Source organism: Bombyx mori, chromosome 15 (genome assembly GCF_030269925.1).
Source record: "Bombyx mori chromosome 15, ASM3026992v2".
Classification (NCBI taxonomy): Eukaryota; Metazoa; Arthropoda; class Insecta; order Lepidoptera; family Bombycidae; genus Bombyx; species Bombyx mori.
In genome coordinates, this window is record NC_085121.1 from 564,011 (window position 1) to 587,317 (window position 23,307).

Consider the following 23,307-nt stretch of genomic DNA (forward strand, 5'->3'; position numbering starts at 1 on the left):
ATAAGACATGATTTAAAGGTCTTAGTTACCAGGTCATAAAATCCCATAAAAAAATCTCTGATAGCTACCCGTTACATAGGTGTTAATATCATGTAAATTCGGATACGAGAAGGTAACGGGTCTAATCAAATAAATAACGCAGTAAACTCCGTATTTATTATAAAAGGCTAGTCTAGCTGAGCAAGGTACCAGTGACAGCATGCTGGTTGCTTCTCTGGTGAACGACTCCCGGGCAGCAGCGGCCGCGGCATTTGAGACTGTTGGTAAAACAAATGCATGCATATGTCGTCATTGGGTGCTTTGCTGAAGTCCGAGGCCCACGCGATGAAGTGGATTAGTCTATTAGCCAGTAGCCAGTCAAGTACAGTACAAGTACTATGCCATGTACAGGACTGGAAACTGAACGGAACAAGGCTATGTGGATTGGGTATTTTGATGAAGTATTTGAATGGATTAGGACTAGATCGTACTAGTCGTGATTGATTACACACACTCATAGAGAGGCTAACACTACTTATAATCATAGGTAATCTACAATATTAACATTGGCAACTGTATTAGGAGTGTTATGACCAGCGTTAAGTTTACAGTTAAGTGGGAGATTCTTAGAAAGTTGGTGTCTTAAATAATTTTCAGATAGGAGAATATAATACATAAGGTTCAATTAATTTATACCCAAATTTTGGCAAAGAAATTTAATTATTAATCTCAATCAAGTAATACCATGATGTTTGGTTATAGATTGCACACTAAATGACAAACTATTAGCGTAGAAGATAACTCAAATTCGTATGGATTTGGAACGTTTGCCTACGTTCGCGGCTAGGGGTGTTGTTCCAACTGCAAATGTTGAGTTAACTTTTACGCTATGGAGAACGTTAAAAAACTCGCACTAAGCGCACTGTAGTAGGTTGCGGCTCGCATGTAGGTATCGCCACCCTCGGTCAACACTCCAATAGATGAGCCATAGGATAATAATAAATAAATAAATAAGTATCATCGACAACTCAATAAAGCGTATTTTTAAATTTATCTCGCGGTATTTGTTTTTAAATTTTAGACTTCATAGGATAATTTCTATAGTAAGCTCAAATTTTTCATTTCTTCATTAAATGATTATTGTGTTTTTAAATCATAAAGGGAAACGGAGAATAAATAATAAAGATATATTTTTTGTGGATATTTTATTAACATTATCATCATGCATCAAATTACGTACTAAATCATTTACACTTACAACTAACTATACATTAGAAAAATAACTTAACTAGGGGGCAGAAAATACATTATCTTGTAAAATTAACAAAATCTATGTTAAAGTTAATTAAAAATTATCGGACTGTAATTGCATTAAAAACTAAAAGCAAATATAACACAAAATTTCACATTTACACATTCTAACTCTCAGAATTAAAAAATAATAATTTTGAAGCAAAAACGAAGGAAGCGCCGTCTATTGTTCAAGGTAATGAAATTAAACTAACGACACGCAACAAACACGTTCATCCGGAATGAATTACGTATTGAAATACACACTTGGACATTAATTACATTTAGATAAACGTACATCGAAATAGCATGCAACTTCGAAACATTTAATCGCGTGCTGCCGTGCGACCGCAGCGCCCTCCCCGCCCTAATACCAAATTCACTAACCTTCTCGTTGCTTCCACGCACAAATTTCATACTTGAACTATCTAGCGACGCCATCACGTGGCTAGTGAGGGTGTGCGTTTTCGTCGAATGTACATTTGTACATTGCACAAGGGCCGCATGTGCCCGCGTTGCGACGCCACTGCGCCAATATGGCGTCCGCGTTTTTCTTTTTAACAAATTATGATACTAAGACTAGGCTCAATTTTAAAATCATTCATTTTGAGGTGCCATAAAAATTTACATTGAAAATTTTTAAGTACATTAATTATTTATTAGAAACTTTGATTTTTATCAATAACATCAATTCGACTAAAATTATTTTAATTTTTTTTTAAAAACTTTTTCCGAGCATCATTTTAAATGCTTGCTCAAACATCCATACAAATCGGTAACTAACATCTCGCGCGTTGCATCACAAACTGCCGATTACTTCTGAGAGCGTTTCTTCTCCTCCCGTGGTCCATTCATTACACTATCTTATATTTAACAATAGATATTTTACAATAAAATTTGTAACCTACAGAACGAAATTTCCTAAAAAGGAAAAACAAACGTTTTGAGATCCCTCCGGGCTCGCTGACACGCGGCTGTGCCTGGCGTGGGATGCTCAAAGCGTTTATAAAAATAAATAAGTTAAATTCTAAAAGACGTATTTACAAAAGAAGAAGAATTAAAACAGCCGAAACGATAGAATTTCAACTAGATATTATATAAAAATATGATAAAAATCCACATTAATAAAAATATAGATCACACGCACAACGGGCACTGGTTTTGTTCGTAGTTATAACACTGAGATCGTTTCACTAAATCGTCATTTTAAAACAATTAACGCACTGGCATGTCTCGTTATACTCGTGGATCGGATCGTCAGCGTGGTGTGCGAGTCTGTCCGTCGGTCCCACATCATAGCACCCATTTAACACGACATTCGTTTCTCTTAAGGCTCACTAACCCTTTTCAGTAATCAGACGAAACGTGCACCTAATATAAATATAACTTACACACTAATCATTTGATATACTTTCTTGTTTTTTTTTTATCTTATTTTAAATATGTAAATATATAAAATATGTATAAATCTGTATTATTGATTTTTTACCATTTATAATAGAAGCAATGCACGTTTCGTCTATTTTAACTAAATTTGACACAACACGTCATCATACTCCATTACACAGACTATGTCGTGAACACGCTCAAAATAGTGCATTCATTTCAGTTCCACCTTTGAATGTACTCTACAGTATTATCACCTAGGTTAGCCAACGTAAGAGAGAAATAAAATCGTGCACTATTTTGAATTCGATTCATTTCTTCAGAACGTATTAATTTAACAGTGAATTAATTTTTAAAATAAAAGCACTAAATATTTTAACTAGTTTCAACATGTGACTTCATCTGCGACCAGCTTTGCTGACAAATGACAATCAGAATTTTTAACTGGTAATCTGTATTTTCAATTCACTGTTAATTTAATAGACAATTTTTTCCCTATCATTTTAACTATAAAAATTAATTTATTGTATACATAGATGGATCTTTTTGTATGGTATTTATTGGAACTATATTAACTGTGTACCTAATAGGCTATATCTTAAACAAACATTCGTTATTCTATCTAGTTACAGTATGATTCAATAACATTGGACCACGAATAGTAATTATTATATTTATTCAGGTAACAAAAAAACTTGGAGGCCCGCGACGGTTATTTTTTCACTAATTAAAAAAAACGGCTCCGTATCGGAGATAACATGTACGTAAATATAATATAAGAGAATATGTTATAATATATTATTAAATAGTAAATAGTGTTTCTCTGTGTGTGATATGCAGCGCAGCGCCGCGCGGGCCCCGACCAACATTCTTAAATTTAGTTATTATTATTTTTTAATAAACGAAATAAACTAGAACGCTTTCACATAAAACAGCTCACTTACAGTAAACATCTAATTATAATTAACACAATTCACAAATACTCTTACTTACGATAGGTTATTTTCTTTTTTATTTCCCCATTTAAACAGAACGTTGGCAGTATTTATTCAGTACTTGAAGAAATTTCCGAGCATTCGCGGAACATATTTCATAATAATATCAATCGAAAACAAATTCGGTTTAGGAAAGACGTTCGTCAATCAAATATAGTATTTAAATAGACTATGAGACAACTAAGGAACGTGTCAATTAATAGACAAACAATATTCAGTAAACATATATGTAAATATAGCATCAACAGCGGAGAGGGAATTCTTAACAAGTTGTAAATATGAAAATGGCTACCGCGAGCACCAAACGGTCAAAATGTACCACTACAATAATTTTGTTTTCATTAATATAAATCTTCTCATTTTACGTAAATATTTCAGTGTTGTTAACTCTTATAAGACTATTCAATATAACAAACATACTTAATGTGTAATGTAAAACTGTATCGAACATATTGTATATATGTATATCTGAATATGAATCATTTGTATGTTTTTGCGTAGTTTTGAGGTAGGAAGTTCCGATCCGTGCAGTCCGAGGAAGCGCCCACGCAAACGGACAACTTCACAAGTCCACAGTACCGCAGTACCACAGTACCGCAGTCGACACAGCTCACTCGCAACTCGGCCGTGTCGCCATACAACAACATTTAGCGAGTCAAGTGCTCCGCATCCTGAATACCCCTAAACATAGGTACCTATATAAACATTTGAGCAATCGATTTCGTCTCTCCTATTTTTTTGTATAAATATTAAATTCAATGATTAGTCGTCACGATCCGAGAGTTACACTTTCACATCTTAAGTCGATAACAATATTCATAAGCGAATCTGAAAAAACGTCATGCATGATGATTTGAAAACTAGACGAATCTTTACTATTAGTGAAAAATGTAAGAGCGAAATAAATACGCGCCTCCGGGAGCGGTCACGTGTGCAGGGAGATTCTACGCCAACGAACAGTCGATCTCGACGATGTCCTTGGGCACGTCCACGAACTGGTAGACGAGGCGCTGGCCGTCCACCTTAGCGAGGATCCCGCGCTGGTAGTAATAGCGCAGGGCGCGGCCCATGGTCTCGTAGTTCATGTCTGGCTTGTTCTTGTGCAGGCCCCAGAGTCGCGACACCGCCTTCGAGTCGACCAGCTTGAACACGCCCTTCTCGCGGTTCGTCCACTTGATGAAGCGCGGGCAGTACTCGCGGTCCTGCAGCAGCTTCAGCAGGAACTCCCACAGGTACGTGGTGGAGCCCTCCCGGCTCTTGCGCTTGACGCCCGGCGTGGGAGGTGCATCGGAGCGAGGCCTTTTCTTCGGCTTCAGTTTGTTGTGATGATGGTGGCGCTGGTAGTCGCCGAAGTCGAATACGGAGTATGGCAGCTCGTCGTGCGGCAGCGGCGGGGGCGCAGGCGCTGCGAAGTGGTGAGTCCCGCCTCCCCCGCCGCCGTAACCATATCCATATGCGTCACGATCGCTCAACGCTCCCACTGGAAACAAACAGAACAATCCATCAATTAAACCATATATGTACAAACACACATATCTAATAGTCTGTGTAAGATAATATCTTAAATTAACAGGTGGTTTCGCGTCCGCTGAGTACAATTTAAAAAAGCACAAATTGCACAGGAGTGTAGAGACCTCGTTCTGGATGAACTGGCTCCGAGACGGACCGTCGTAATAAAGGGACTCTGTTACATTACGGCATCACACGACTAAATCCGCTCTTAAGTTCTAATTATATCTTCGACAATAACATTTTTATAGCAAGACATTAAAATGCGGTCACCATTTTTAATTTTCAAAAATTAATACCAACTAATTGGTTACAATGTTGTTAGCCAAACTATGGTTTGGTTGGTGATGGTTACACGGTGTTATAGATAGTGTTGGATTGCGTCAACCGTGGAGTCGGCGCGGCCGCCTTGACCCCAATGAGCGGACGCCAGCGCCATCGGCCTGTCACTTCGCATTTTTCCATTTTCAGATGTGATTGAATTAATTTCTCGTTAAAATCCAATAATTAAAACTGATCAAAGTTTTTCTTTTCGTTAATTATTTTAAATTCATTAAAATTAAGCTAATGAGATGATGAGCAAATGAGAAAGAATGCTAAGCAAGTTTAATCTTGAATTGCAAACGGGGAACATTACAGGCCCTAGCATTTACATACCGTGTTATATTTCTTAGTTACTTCAACTAAATGTATGTCAGAAAATTAAACATAAATACGTCGGTAATGCAGAATTTCAGAGTTCTTCAGGTATTTGATTTCAAAAAGGTCGCGATCAAATAATTAGATTAAAAACTCATTGTTTTATAATTTCTCATATATTCTTAGACAATAATTAGCGAACGTGGAAGCCATTGTTGCTAAACTCGAGATAGGTGAGACGTTATTACGGTATAATCCTAAATACCGGCCATATTTAGGTACGTCTCGGATCACGCGTTACGCTAAATTACACAATTTTGGTTTTTTTTTAAGTTAACAATTTTGGAGCGCTTCCTGTGTTTGATTATAACGTGTTTAAGTATACATATTATATTGCGATACAATGTCCAACTGGAGGAAAGTACATTAAAATCTGTTTTCTAAAATACCTAAAGGTTAGGTCGAATAAATAGATCAAATTTTAGGTTATTTAGAGAAAAGGACGTCTTAATACGTCTCGATCTCTAATTTAGTATAAACTCAAAAGTGCTATCTAGTATCACCGACAGACTGACAGGTAGTCGGTCACACTCTAACTTGTATAGGGTGTAACACTATTGAGGAAACTAAGCTTCTAGAAAGATTCGAACTCAGACCGCAGAGCATATCGAACACGATTAATCGTTAAAAGATTTAAAGAGCTAAACTAAAACTATCACTTCACTACCCACTCGATACTAGAAGTGGTATACGGTGTCTTATGAAGGTATTAGAGATGACTTCTGAGTGGTGAGTGGACAAAAATAGTTTTTCAAAACTTCGCCTGTCCTTATTCGAGTCACTTACCCTGTGTAAAAAAGCCTATATGATCAGGCACCGGAGCGCGCCACTGATCAACGTTACTCGAAATTTTTATTAACAATCGCGTCACATTATTAGTCAATCGTTTTAACCGGTATTATACATTAATAATACGTCGTGAATACGTCGAATACGTCGTTAAGGCGTCGTGACTCTTGGCTTTTTTATTGCTATACGTTTATGAGCATACGAACTTACGTCATTTACGGTCTACCTGGTGTTGAGTGACTATTGTAGGTCGGAGACATTTATTTTTCATTCTTAATGTTCTCGTTTGAAGGACGGGAGAGATTCGGCGAGGGCATTCATTTTGTCGTGCTTGTGAGGTTTACTAACCATTTAACACTAGGTGGGCTGTCAGTTCGTCTTACCATGATCAAAATGTGTGAGCGTTTAAAAAAAAACCAAGCATAGTCTCTCTATTATTTCTGTAATCTGTCGATACGCGTTTAGTTTTCGGTACATATCAGATATTCGGATAATAGGTTATACAAGTTTGTGTTACGAATCTGGCTTCATGCCTGTGTTTTATTGAGCCATTCAGTTTTACAACTTCCCGAGAGTGTGACCCGTTTGTTTTATACTTTTCTCTAGGAAACGAAGGTCTGTGTAGTCTCATACGAATGTTTTGACGAAATGTAGAAGTAAATTGTTGGATAAAAGACCACTAAAAATGTGAAGCATTTTCAAACTTAATATGTTCACTTATTGGAATAGTAATCGGACGAATGATCTTAAAGTTTGAATGTCACGTGGATCTTCGACCATCACACAGTGTTCTAAGAAAATTAATTCAAAACCATGTCAATAACAAACTCAAATAATAATCAAAATTTCAAACGAGTTTTACTGCAAAGAATTATCTTGTATTGTGTCTAAAGCAGTGATTATCAAACTTATTTCTTTTACCGCCCCCTTTGAAAATCAATTATTTTTCAGTGCCCACCATTTTTTATACACCTCTAAAAGTTAAAAACCACAATTTCACAAATAATACATCGCCCCCTAACCCACACCAACACCCCTCATTTTTTCTGGGCCCCTTAACGCCCCCTTCTAGGTTTCAAACGCCCCCAAGGGGGCGCTATCGCCCACTTTGAGAAAGACTGGTCTAAAGTAAGACAATAACGACAGGAGTTGTCAATTGGAGGGAAAAATATTGAAAAGATAAATGCCTAAGAAGGCAGGGATCACGAAATTAGTTATCGAGGACACGTTCGAGTCAATGCCTACCGTTTCTCTTATTATACTTCTATTAAACACTAAGTAATGAAAAATAATTGCTAGTTCAATGAATTAAATACCCGATGATAAGAATGATTACACGTGTATTATGTACTACGAGCTAAAGCGACTGTCATCCGGAATTTAATTTTTAAATCCAAATATTTTCAAACCGGCAGTATTTTCGCGTGGCTTATCGCGAGGTCAACGACACGCCTAGCACGTGCGTCCGCGGCTAACATTTTTAATCATTACGTAATTGTTTTAAATGTATTTAACAAAAATTACTTAAGTTTTTTATCGGTATGTTTGCAGCTAATATTCACATCGGCTCTGCTAGTTTGAATGTGGTTACATACGGTGATAAATTGATAAACTCGGTTCTAAGCTATTATTAATGAAGGCGGCGTAATAGAACTTAGCTTAAAAAGTTTTTTGTTTCATTGTTTTTGAAGTGGACAGTAACTGAAATAGACACAACGGGATCTTAATATTTTCAGTACGTTTTTTAATAAAATTAAATTTGTATGTATATTTTTCGTTATTATAATCTGTCCACAGTCTCAGCACTTTCTGCCACTGGTACCTTTAACGCTTGAGAATATTAAAAAAGACATCTGTCAAAAAATATAAGCAGTAGGCAGACGAATCGGTGACCCACGCGTTCTTTCACAGTAAACGCGGCATTTAAAATATCAGACCCGGGTTCTTGATTATGTTTAAAGTTATTTATGATTAAGGAAGATATTGTATTTCTTTGATCAAATTTTGGTTCAAACAAATATCGTTTGATATTTTAATGTATTAGTTGTATTATATTTGATAACAATATGGAAATTGAATTTGGAATTTCCAATTTCCGAACGTTTATTATTCAAGTTGTACATTAAGAGCTTGCGGGACTATTATTATGAAATCGATAACCGCCTTCACAAAAAAGTAAATAATGTTCTAAAATCTACTGTTATATAATGTTATATCCAATGTTATAGGTAATGTCAAATTGAAATGGTTAACTCTTATGAGTATTACTTTAATTGGTTTTTGTTGGAGCTCAAGCCCAGTCGATGATAAACTGTTATCAAAGCAAATAGACACGCAGCGAGACTGGTGCTGCTCTTTTTTTAATATAACGTCGCCTCCATTACATTCTCGTTCGGCGTGCTTAGTGCGAGTTTTTTAACGTCCTCGATAGCGTAAAAGTTAACTCAAATTTGTATTCAGTTGCAACAGCGCCCCTAGCGGTAAACGCTCCAACTCCATACCAATTTGAGTTAACTTTTACACTATCGAGAACGTTAAAAAACTCGCACTAAGCCACACAGGCCTCAAAGCGCTTCCTTTATTTAGAAGAAAAATCCAACTTCCAAATAGTAATAACAATTAATAATTACGTAACATTATTATAGCTCGTGGGACAGTGTACGTAATAAAAGAGGATTCGGTTATTTTAAATTTCTCGTATAAATAAATTTAGGAAGTGTTTTAAAAAAGAATACGATTAAAATGTTTTCTGACTTAAAAACGACCGCTTAGTTAATATAGGGTCGTTTTGTATGTCCAGTATGAATACATTCTTGATTTAATTATCTACTAAAATATGTGTATGTATGTATGCATGCATGTATATACTGGAAATAATTGTATGAGTGTTGTTTATCACAATCAATACTCGACAACGCCGGAGAGAGGGATTACATCGATATTATATCATTATATGTGTTATTTGTATGTGTGGGTGTGCATATTTTAAACTTTCAAGATATACTTGGTGGCGGGCGCGCTAACGATCCACCTGTTGTTAAGTGGTCGCCGGACATAGCACAGACCGCCTCCCACTTCGATTGAATGAACTCACATTTGATTTTTGATGTCGTTAAATAGTGTTTTTTATGATCGCAACTTCTGGTTTTATTAAATGAACTTGTTGAATTGTGTTAAATTTTGCAACGTGTTGCTTAATTTTTCCGAAACACAAATAAAACTACTTATTTCAACTTTTCTATTGAAAACATCATTGAAGTTTTTTTTTTTTTTATTACCTTTGTGGGCAGACGATCATACGGCCCACCTGATGGTGAGTGGTTACCGTCGCCTATGGACTTCAGCAATGCCAAGGGCAGAGCCAAGCCGCTGCCTACAATTAGTTACGATTTAATAGTTAGAAATTATTAAATCGAGAGTTTAAAAAAAACGTAGTCCATATCATTGTTATATTGCCTATATTATACGAGGGTTACATTACTTTGAAAGCTGGACATTAAGATTTTGCAAAACTGCCAAACACTCAATTTTATGTAAGTATTTAGTAATCTACATTAACTTGTGGTTAGCTTGAGAAACGAATAGAACAGGGTAAAAACGCGGCTCTGAATGCGTCGACGAGTCTATTTTTAGCGGGAGCGCTGGACTCATCCTGATCCTACTGGCTGCAACACAAGATCAAGGTTACGAACAGCCTCGCCCTCTGCTGTCCCGGGGAGGTAAACAGCCCGCAAGGAAAATATGCAATCAACAAAATGGAGGGCATTTAAGTGTGTAATAACTTGTAATGTGTAGTTAAAATGAGGATAAAGTTTTAAAGATAATTAATATAATCTTGTAGAGCTAAATCATTTCCATAGTTGTTTTTCATAGACTATGATTTGTGTTTCAACTGCTTGTTTTATGATCATTAATTGTTGTGCTTCATAATGTGTTATTTATATTTGTTGTGTTTCTATGTTCTGCTTTTTATTATAACGAGTCTTCGAACGATCGAAATTCGACCGTAATCACTGATACATCAAGATTTAGATTAATTTTATTTCTAACATTGATTTTGTAATTGACGTTTAAGAAAAAGGTCACTTTATAAAATTATTTGTTGAGAATAGATAATAAACAAATAAAAAAAAAGAAAAGCGGTTGACAATCAAAGCAGAATAGAGTACATAATTATTTTTTCTTTGCGTATATATGTATGTATAGTTGAGAACAAGTAAAGCTTGTCTGTTAGAAATGTTTTCAATTAAACTATTTTTGTTGAAACAGCACGCCAGTACATGCACGCTCCCATATAATACAATATATTCGGAATTAAACTTACATAAATAGTATTTGTTTATATATTGTAACTGATCTTAGAAAAAAAGGTATTACCTTTCGGTGTTCATATAAATTACACATTCACGTATTAATTAGGGTTTATAATGAGGACTCGGTGTCGCAAGTTGATCTCCTAATTTGCTTTGACGTTTACAGAAAGTAAATGTGTCAGCTTAGAGTGAACGGTCATGATAGAATCGTATTGTTTTCCATTATTTCGCGATAGGTTTATATATACGTTTTATTTGTTTTCTCTTGCGAATTCCCGTAGTTCTGTTGGTGGGACCGGACCGGTTCGAGAGCGTCCCGAGCCGGCGTTATATATGGGTTACCCACAAACCCCATGCAATACTGACGCGCATCGCGAACACGACTTTCATCTGTATTAAGAGATTATTTAAAAACACCCGAGGACTTTTTACCTCTCAATGTCGGTTGTTTAAATTTAACTATAGCTATATAAACAAAACAAAGGCGGGAAGAAAAATAGAGGGAAAACCTGACGTCAGGCACACCAATGACGAATTATCAGTTTGCGAAAAAGGAACATACAAAACGAACGGTTATCGTTTATTTTTGCGAACGATAAAACTAATTCGAGACGATAAGATAACTCGATGAGAACGTTTCCTCAAAGCAACTCGAAAACGTGCAGCCATTACGTGCAGAGCAACTGATATCGGACCGTCATTCTAGGCGGAAGCGATAATACAATCACGTTGCAACCATTTATAACTTTATCTTCTTTTTTTTTTTGGTGTGGACTATGAAAGAATTAAAAAATCTAAGGTTTTACAAAATATATCTGCATCAAGGAAACATTGATTGTAAATCAGGTCAATATCAAAATTATAATTAATCGTGTCTGCTACTAGTGTATACTGCAGACACGAAAAAAAAAAGATACGAGAGCAGAGCCTGCCTAGTGTGGGGAGTAGTTATGAGATAATATTCCATCAAGATATTCTCATCTACTCGTGTTCGAAAACTCTTCTTGTGCAGATCAGATTTACGTGTAATCGATGATCTTAATAACGATTGGAAAATTCTATGCATCCATGTTCCAAGACGCTCTGTACACTTCCGATTATGTCGTTACTCAAACCTAGGGCAGTTGCCAATTTCTCTTAATTATTACATCATGAAGGCACAACATCACCTAAAAAACTACAATCTGTCATTCTAGGAGGTATTTCTAATTTTTTATTTATTTTATTGCTTAGATGGGTGGACGAGCTCACAGCCCACCTGGAGTTAAATGGTTACTGGAGCCCATAGACATCTATAACGTAAATGCGCCACCCACCTTGAGATATAAGTTCTAAGATCTCAGTATAGTTACAACGGCTGCCCTACCCTTCAGACCGAAACGCATTACTGCTTCACGGCAGAAATAGGCAGGGCGGTGGTACCTACCCGCGCGGACTCACAAAAGATCCTACCATCAGGAAAAAAAATTTCAATCTTCAATTTAGTCCAATTGATGCGTTCAAGTTAAACCTTAATTACTATACTACTTACTTACTTATACTATTACTTTTTTACGTAATACGTAAAACTAATATTTTAGTCACACGAAAGAAGTAAATATAACAGGTAAGGTAATCTAATAGACTTTTTATTTAAATGAACATCCTTTCGTATTATTATAGTTTACAATAGTGCAACGTTTTCCTGTACGAGCGGAAGGTGGCCTGCGCGTTTCTAAGATCGCGAAGAGCCGACGGCTGCCAATGACCAGGAAATGACGCCGCCGGCTGACCTTCAGACGAGCGCACACATCCAAACGTGTTCCCTGCGCTCCCGACTCGCAGGGTTGTCAGATTAAAAAAGGAAAACAAATTGCCACACTATAAACTTGTTTTATGGTAAAGATCTAAGAAGAAACTCTTTGGTAGTTCTTTGAGTTTGCGTGGGTAATTTTGTTAAATAAAAATGAGGTAATTAGTATGTATCCAGTATCTGGTACTACTACATTGACATTAAAAAAGAGAAGAGTATTTTTATTTCTAATATTCCCTGGCGCTTCAATTCGCTTTTTTTTGTATTGTATTCCTTAATTATACACATTACTCTCCATAATTAAATAAATTGTAAGTTTAATGTTAAATAATGGAAAATTTCTGTTAGGAAACCAATTATAGAGATGAATTCACTTGTTATCCAAGACGGGGCCAGAGTTGAAGTGGTTACGTTAATAAACAGAGTTTTTATATGCACATCGTTCAATGTGACATTGATAATGCAACATTTTAGATAACGTGTTTACAAAAAAAGAAGAGATTTAATTTTGAGTAGGTATCTTCTACATAATATTATTTTGTATTAACTAGTTTATTTTGCAGATACAATTCAATGATCTGTTGTTTTACTTACAAATTTCTCAATCAAATAGATATTTCAAAACATGTCCATAGCCTAAAGATATTGTTAAATGCCATTATTGAATTTTATAAAGTTGTTTGGAACTCGGCGGATTTAGAATCATAAAAACTTGGTAGACTAATGGCGATTGGCATCATTTTGCGTTTTCCTTTTCTTTTATGTGTCGGTACGCTTTTATTCGATGGATGCTTATATTTATTAGGTATTATGCATCGTATTATTTTCATGTTCTACTTTGAATTCTGTCGGGAATGCAAAATAAAGCAACATCCAAAGTGATGATTGAACATGACCAACAGTCTTGTTTTTTTCCTTATGATGAATTTAATTTAGGGCATCGTGCCCTATCGCCCTGTATTGGTTGAACTAGTTTTGTATTAAGTGAGGTCAGCGCTGCGCCTCGCTGCACACACGGAGGCTTGCGTAACACGCGATAACCAGACCTAGAGGGCGTCACTGGTCACGATGACAGATTAAAACGTGCCAAACAAAATTATGTACCACCTACCTACTTTATTAAATTAAAGTTTACTTTATATTTATGATATATTAAATTATATCGACTCGTTTAATTTATATTTGCATATAAATAAAAATTGTGTGCTTAATTTCAGTAAAATAAATAGTTACATGTAAAATGTTTTCGATCTTGAGAATGATATTTAAAATTGTATTAGTGCTGACTTCGTTCCAATGGTTTTTCATTACTTTTTACAATTTCATCGATAAATTCATGTAATGTCTTTTGGGAATTGCATATACCTTATGGAGGTTGAATTGGAACTTCTCATATCCGGAAGAGAAAGTTCAGAGTTATTTATTAACTACAATCAGAACACTGCAGGTACATAATAATACCATTCGCCTATTACTTTAAAATTTAAATGGACTTTTCTTCAATTATCAAATCAGAGTTACTTATACTCTTGTCAAAAACAAAGCTACGAACAAACCATTTTGGATCTAATTAAAACCTACTTTCTTTAGTTACAATAATTTAATTTAATAGGTTTAAGCTATTCAAGATATTATTGTAACATTCTCTTACAAGGCGGTACAAGGTCAGTGAAAAAACTTTCGGTTTCCGTTTTATGCAATGAGATATGCTTTCAATCTGTTGTGTGGGTTGCCATATTTAAATATAAACACTACCTATTACATACACGCTAAAACACTATGTGCACTGTAAAGATATTGTTTACAAGATATCATTGCTTTAATTTCATTCGCAATTCACAATCTCGGCAGGTCAAAGTTATTGTCAAAAGTGACGTAAACAAAGTGTCATTTTGTTGCCAGTTCATTATCATTGCTTAAGGTCAGGCACACGCGCTTAGTTTCGTAATACTACTTAGCTACTTGCGTGGTTTTACTACTTTTTGCTAGTAAAGCTTTTATTGCTTAAATTGAGTTGCCAGTATTAATGGTGGATCACCGTACGGCTAGGTACCAACAGCCTGCCTATTTCCATCTTAATATAGTTGTGTCCCGGTTCGAAGAGAGGACAAACGTTGTATGATATATGTATACTTCTGGTTGAACACAAAAAAAAAAACATTGAAAATGGTGAATGTCCGAACCAAAATAATGAATATTCGAAAGATGTCGTGTACCTTATCAAGCAACGCATGTTATGTTAAATTATGACACATTATATTAAGTTACGTGTGTAAGGAATATATTCGTTGAATAATACTTAAGTATGTGTACAAGATATGAATAATACATATTTATATGAGCGTAGTTTACGTATTCATTCAATAAGTAAGGTATTAAAATTTTAGCGCACCGAGACGGCTTATTCTATTAGATGAAGCGTCACTCTCCTCAAATACCTACTCAACGTCCGAAGACTACCACAGATTACGAACTATAGAGTACAGATTACAGCCTACTAAGCTTTCGTAGCCTGCCCGAAATACGAAAAAGGCAAAAGGTTAAACAATGAAACGAATTAAAAAAATAATCAGCAAACGATTTGCAAATACGGAAACGATTACCGTTCGGCAAACGGTGTGGTAAGTTCATTGTGGGACGGCAACTGTGCAAACGTGCGAACACCGTAACCATGACGTGCGTGGTTCGACAAAGTTCAGATGTACCATCTCTCCTTATATTATATTTCCACATGTGAAATAAATGTATTTGATAACGAATGTTTGTGGAGTCAGAATGTATATATATATACTTACTGTTCGATTATAGTGTTTTTTAAAGAATTTACATATAAACGCCTCAGCTTCTTTAATTACTCATCAATTAACGATAAAGAGGCACTGGTAAAGCTATGCACGCAGCCACATATCCAGACAAAACCGAGCACATGTTTTAATATTTTATTAAAGTTTCGTGTTACGTAATAATGTTTTTTTTTAATTTTACGTACGTGACATAGACTACACAGTATGGTTACGTCGCCCGTCGGTCGTCAACTCATTATCTAAATGGGAAGTTCCTGCTTATCTAACTCACATTTTTGTCTCCTACGCGTTTCGTTCCAGTCTACCGCGTTAGTTTTCGGATAATAATGTTATATTCGTTTTCTTCTCTACGTTCAGTCTCTCCTTTGTTAGTTTAGAATTAATTACGGAAGCAGAAAACCATTATTGAAAATCTTTTGTAGCTTTCTTATCGGACTACATTGGAAGTCGAGAGAGAGAGAGAGAGCGATCAAACGCAATTGTCGATTAGAGATTTCTTCGTAAAAATTTACAAGTGATATTCTACTGTATACTATACTAATGCCTCTAGACTCTTTTCCCATTTGAAGTTGTTAGCATCTACGTACCGATACAATTAAGTACTGCATTGAACATATTCCGTAGAAATTATATTCAAGATTTGAATGGGGTAGATATCTATGTTAATGGAAGAAATATTGTGACAATGGTCATCATTCTAATTAATTTCATGAAAGTAGAATTTGTTAAATCAGAACTCATGTTATCACCACACTTTACATCGCCTGGGCGAGGATAAGTGGACAGCAGTGGAATAAAAAGTAGCTTACATTTATATGATACAAACCATTTCTATACATGATTTCGCCAAAGCCGGTTTAGTTATTAGGGTGTGTAAACGAAACAACCATATACTTTTTTATTAATATTACCTGCATTAGTATTAAAAACTTTTATATAATAAGATAGCTTTTTGGCAAGTTTGCCTCTTTCTGTGACAACTATAGGTACTTTAGAATCCGTTGCGCTGTTCCGGAGATATGTAAGAGCAAAAAAATGGACCGACTATAATCCTAAATATCACTGATTCATGTTCTTCAGTTAAATCTTTTCTACTTTTATCTTATTTTATTGCTCTTGTAGGCAGACGAGCAAACGGCCCACCTGATGGTGAGTGTTTACCGTCGCCCACGGACTTCAGCAATGCCAGGGACAGAGCCAAGCCGCTGCCTACTTTTCTTCAACGTTTGGTATGTTGAAGAAAAGTAGGCAGCGGCTTGGCTCACCGCATTCTACTGTTTTATTACTAGGTAGGTATATTGATATACGTACGTAATATGTATTTTGTTTTGACATTTGAAAACCTTGAATGAGAAGAATGAAGCGAGGAAAATCAATTTCAACTACTTATTTTAAAAAACATCAACAGTTCAAGTGATTGATAATGTATTAGATCGAAATTCAATTGGAAGTCTTATTTGCTTAAATTTTATTGTACCTACATACATTCAATAATATATTGCAGCAAAAGCAATTTTATTATTCTTACCATTATTGCTCAGTTTGAATTAATTAGAATATTAGAATCAAGCTAGGCGAGCAAGTAATCGGGGTACCTATTATAACAAAAATTTTGTATATTGCAACTTACTCCATTTTTTCCTAATTCTTGCGTAAAGTACGGAAGTAATGGTATTTAGAATTCAATGCCATTGCAATCGTTAGATAGTTTTGTGGTAACGCAATTATAGTTTTGTGGTATCGATACTATTTTCCTATAAATTTACTATTTCCAGTCGTTTTTTTTTTTGTATGTCAAAATTAAACTGAACTATTTGAGATATACATGCCAATTGTTTGGTTAGTAAACAGTAGGTACTAAACCTTTTTAGTGGCTGTTTAGAACCTAAATCAATGGACTCTATAATTCGATGTTGGTTCAATAAATTTGTACATGTTTTAAAACGTTTAAAAGAGTTGCACTCGGCCGCGTCGTCAGATAGCGTTATCGGTTATACTGCCGGATGCAGTTATCAGCTTGCTGTATGCGTTACGTTCGGAATGAGAGCGCCGTTTGTCTCGGCCGGGCTATACGCAATGGCTGCCGTTGTGTAAGGTCAGGTTCGGTTACATGTTTACGCGTTGCACAGATTAACATACACTTTTTTTTGTATGAGAGTTCATTTTTGATACGATTATTTTGTTGATTTGGATTACAGCCAAAGTTTTATTAACATTGTAAAATTATTATTGTTCTTGTTTAGATTTTTGTTCTTTCCCTTCCCTTTTCTGTTACTTATTTTATAAGAAGTTTGATTAGCATTATGAATAAAATAATTTAATCCAAAATAGTATTCTGGTTACGTTACTACGGGAATTTTCTTAAGAAAGTTTTATTACCTACAGTTTTTTTTTTTTATTCAAATAAGTTTCAAATTCAAAGCCAATCAAAGGGCGTATTATTGAATGATGATCAGATTACATTAAACATAACAACATTCAAAATAGTAAATTTTACATCAGTTAGGTAATAAATACTTGACAAGAATCAATGTTAAGATGGCCGGTTTGCGTCGCGCCTTATAAGCGTTCTTTTGACACTTCGACTTTAGCGTTGCGTCGTTCGAAAGTCACCGCTACGCGTTGTTTGTCGCGGTATCAATATCTGTTATTGGCGATACGACCTCAACCCGTGGATTGGGAACTGAAGGTGAACCCGCGCGGTTCTTGCACCCCGCTTACGTAAACTAATGCAACTGTAAAAACATTTGTATTATTAATTGTATTGTGTTTTGCGTTGTTTAATGTGTAATATAATTTATTTTGTAAGTTATTGTGAGTGAGTCTCGAGTTTATATTATCTGTTTCGGTAACAGTAGGTAATGGCGGCGGCTTGATGTCTGTTTGCAAATAATTACTCATTTTGATATTTAAATACGAGTTTGAATTAATGTAGATATAAATGTATATTATAAATCATCATTTAAGTACGTATAAACAGAAAATATTAGTTATGAGAAAATAAAAATTTTTGAAAAGAAATCAAATATTCCGATACGAAAAATCCGGGACGAAAACCGATTTTCTTGATAAAAGTATGGCGCCAAGCAAAGGGAACGCGCCTAATTTACAAAAGAAAAAAAAGACTTGAGCATGTGCAAACAAACGCTGCTTTATTTTTTAAATGCGATGCGTTTTTTTATACAACTATGTTTCAAGTTATCCATAACAGTTACATACACACAGATACTAGATTTGCCTCTTTCACTCAGTAAACTTACAGGATGAGCATTATGAAATATGAAAATGTTTAAAGTATAAATGAAAATTATACGTATGTAGAAGAATGAACAGAAATGTTATTATGTAGCTAACTTTGGATGTCGAGCTTTTCTTTGAATTATATTGGGATTGTGCGGACACAATATAATCACATTCTTTTTGGTAAGCTGCGGTGAACGACCTTAACTTCAACAAGCGACTAATGAAAAAGACCATACAAACTAATTAATATTACATGAAATGTGTTTTATGTATTTTCAGCGAAGTCAACGCACTGAAAACTGTTGTTAATCGAGGAAGTGGATTCAGAATTTTAATACTTACTTAATTACAATTGCCCTTATCGTTTTTAACCTAAATTACGTTCTAGTTTAAAAATTCCGTAACTTATTTATTATCAAACTCATTTACATCTACGAGAAAGTATTTTTATTACTCTTTACAATTTCAGTTCCAAGTAATTATCAATAATTTACATACATACTTTAAAATTAGGGTATCTTAAATAGATCTACTTGAAAAAAATAGTTTTCTAACTTCAAAATTTGTTGTGGAGAAGGCAAAAAGTTAGCGAGTTGTTCGGGAGAGGGCGGGAGGGACTAGAGGGAGAGGTGGCGAGGGGGGACGTGGCTGCAACTGTTTGCGCGCGGCGCAGCGTGGTCAATGACACGGCGACATTGCATCAACGCGCGAAGGTCACCTCGCCCCCTTCCCGCGCACTCCTCCCGCCCCAACCACTCCCCCCGCGCTCCCTCTAACGCGTCCCGCGAATTCCTACACTTCCTTGCAACCGGACGCCATTTTAGATCAATCATTTTGCATCAGTGTTCCGAAGGGGTATTTAGCATATTTAGATAATTAATTATACTTAAAGAAAATAATTATATGATGTTAGAATTTGGTCAATATAAAGTATTTCTAATTTTACATAAATTTATCAGCATATAGGTACCTACCTACAGTACCGATCATAAAATTTTAACTACAATAAATAAATTTATAATGATTAGTGATAGTTTAAGTGTATATTAAAGGTACCTAGGCGATTTAAATCTTTAGCATTCAAATCAGTGATTAACTTACTAATACGTGATGGAATAAAAATGTTTGAATTATTTTTGTGTGGTTTGCAAACGCTAAAGTCGTTTTCTGTTGGTACCACGTGTATATCGTATGTCGACAGTTTCCCGTGTCATTTACGATGACCTCTCATCAGCAGCTCTATTTGGTCAAGACTTCACAGACTGCACTGCAACTCGTAGCAAACAATTGTGGCAGTGTAGGTACTGCGTAGTACCTACACTGCCACAATTGTTTGCCACAACACAACTACTGATTTAGTGTTTTGTTATTTGCAAATCTAAATGTCTCTGGTATAATATTGCTCGTGTGATAAAGAGAAGCACGTGTTGGATAACTGAACAGTTGTTTATTTTCTATTATTGTTTTTCACTGCAGAAAAAGAAAAAATCAGGTTACTAGAACGGTTTGCTTGATACGATGTTTCAAGCTAGTTTGTGGATATTTTTTTTGTGTCGTATTAAAAAGAAAACGTAATATCCTCTCACTATTTGTGCGTTTTACCTTTGCTAACGTACTGTGAACTCACACGGGTAGGTGTTAGCATCCTGCAGATTTCTGCCGCAATGTCTTTCGGTTTGTGGAGTGCGATCTCGTTATATAATAGAATTGAGGCTTTAACTTTTGTTTTAAGATTGTTGGCGGCTTTGATGTCCGCGGGCTTCAATAACCACTTAACACTAGGACCACCTAGAAAGTTCGTTTGCACATTTAGTGCAATAAATTAATAAATCCTATTCGTGATCGCCAATTTTCAATGGTTCGTAAAATTGAAACCAATGAAAATTTTCGACTATTGCCGACTTTAAATTTCCTTCGTTATATTAAATAAAAAAATTCTTTAAAATTAATTGAAAAACTAACTAAAAGATTACATACAAAAGTCCATTAAAAATGCAATCGAAAACTTGTGCAAACTGCAAATAACACAAATACGTGATCAGTATCGTAATGGTTATAAAATGTTTACATTAAAGTGTTTAATTACTGGCTGTATGTTCTTATCCGTTGCACAAGTGACATTGCGGCCATTGACCCGAAAACGTTCAATGTTTACAAAAATATGAAATATTAAGTCGAAAAAGTCATACATTATTCTTGTGTTAAAGTTACACGCATCATCATGGAACATATGTGTGTACATAATGTCTTTAATTGTGTACCTAAATGCATCATATGTTGGCTGCATTTTAACGATAACATTCTTAGATTTTGTAGGTTATGGATTTGTTGCCATGTTACTTTTTTTTTTCATCTAATTTGACAGCTATCTGGAAATAGGTAGAAAAAAATGAGCCCGGGTATAGTTGCCATTTTTTTTCATCGTCCTGCCTGTTTCTGCCGCGAAGTAGTAATTCATTCCGATTCGATATGTCCGCCCTAGACAGCTGATGTATAATACAATTGGGATATCGATCTCAAGGTGGGCGGATGCGTTAATACTGTTATATTTGATCTTGCAATAACCAGTAACCCCAGTACAGCTCCAGTAAAAACTTAATATCAGGTGGGCCATAATCTAGTTTACCCAACTGTGCACTGACTAAACATAAGTAGGTAACGTATTTAATTATCCATTTATCATCGAAAGCTAGTTAAATTCAAAGGAAGATAATTTTAATTGACACTAATTTGGGCGGCATTTTCGTTATCACAAAAACCGAATTTTAATTGAAACAAGTGTTGCCTAGCGATCCACCATCTCCATTTAGTTATAGTTAGCAGGCGGGTACACGGCCCGCAACCTTAGTCCGTGACATTAATTGTGTTAATAGTGTTACCAGCTGACATTCAGAATAAAATACTAAACAGGTTTTATCCATAGACACTTTATTGACACATCTCAGAATCAATATACATCACTACAGAGTTGACAAACATCGTTCCGTATTCACTGGTATCTAATACGCACTAGACTTCAAATTATACTAGTAGTAATACTAAATATCGAAGTTTCAATCGTAGTGTAAAAAGGCGAACGTTATACATGATTCTCTTTAGGCAGAAGTACGCTGCGGTGCCTATCTTTTGTTACTTAACAACGATAATCGTAAATTATAGTAAAATAATAGGGGTTAAAGTATGAAATTGCCGTTTTATTTTAATAGGTTCTTCGAATTGACATAGAACCTTCATGGTTTGAGATTTTTGAGTGAAACTTTTTTCAAATGGGTACCCTATGAGGTTCCTCTTTTCAAAAATGTGCAACATTCGACTATCGACTTTCAGTTGTTTTTTTTATTCAGTTTAGACTAGAAAGATAGAACTGCAATTAGAAACCATTCGTCAGCCTCCGTATTCGCCAGACCTTGCTCCAACGGACTATAATTTTTTTTAGTGGTTTGGAAAATTTTCTACGTGATAAAAAGTTTTCTTCCCAGGAAGCAGTACAAAATGCTTTCACACAGTTTGTAGAATCTAGATCTATCGCAAAGGCATAAATGACCTTCCTATTAGATGGCAACAATGTATAGATAATAATGGTAGATATTTTATTAAATAAATATGTTAAATAAAAAACTAATTTCAATCTTTCAGTACAAATCGGCAATTTCATATTTTAGCCCCTAATATAATAATACATAAAGCACTTAATTATTTTGACGCTGCAAATAGCCGGGCGCGTATTTTATTCACGCACGAAAATGGTGAGTTTTAATCAAAGTATAAACATTGGTAAACATCAGATGTTCTATAAAAAAGTCATATTAAAAACAGGTTTCGTTTCACAATATGAAACAAACAAGCCGTTACTGAGTAAATATCACATGTTATCACGGCCTTTAGGAGTTATACACTAATACAATGAGAGGAGTGTCGTTCGAGATGGAACACTCTGTGCGGTTTGTTATGAAATGAGAAAATAGCGCGACTGTACCTAATATTTGGCGCTAAAATGTGGTTAGTAGACGCGGGTTGAGGGCTGCCCGCGGTCAAGGCCCATTGTTTTCCACCAGTATTGCCCAACGCGACCCTGACTGGCAACAATCAGGCCGGAACGACTTTTTTCACTCAATTATCGATTGGTATTATCTGTTGTCTGCCGAAATCAGGTAGGGTTAGGTGACGTTAGGTAATATGAGGTTATGTTACGGTAGAATAGGCGTAGATTGTTCTGGAATCTTTTGGTTGTTAAGTGTGGACGGGTATTGGTGGTTTTGGTTGAATTGAGATGAATCTTCACGGTTTTTGTCATTACGGTGAAGAAATATATGTTTTGTACGTGTAATTAACTTTATAATAGTAATGGCGGTTTGCGCACTTATCGAATTAACCTTTATCGTTGAAAACAATTTAGTGATATTGCATTTAAGACAAGCAGGAGCTAAGGTATTTAGTATGTATGTAAATAGTTTCTTCACAACCTCGCATCACAATATCAAGCAGGAAACAGAGTTTTGGTTTTAAAT

The 23,307-nt window shown here is 35.4% G+C and overlaps 1 protein-coding gene across 12 annotated transcripts in view; it reads right to left on the reverse strand.

The window, feature by feature from the left end:
• Nucleotides 1–1,380: 1,380 nt before the first annotated feature.
• E74 (transcription factor E74) overlaps nucleotides 1,381–23,307 on the reverse strand; it is a 266,595-nt gene continuing 244,668 nt past the window's right edge. For 11 of the 12 annotated variants that reach the window (XM_038015611.2, XM_062672340.1, XM_062672343.1 and 8 more), the window contains one exon: nucleotides 1,381–5,130. In XM_038015611.2, coding sequence (XP_037871539.1) covers nucleotides 4,595–5,130 — 536 coding nt within the window. In that variant the 3' untranslated portion in view covers nucleotides 1,381–4,594. 12 annotated transcript variants of the gene reach the window in all.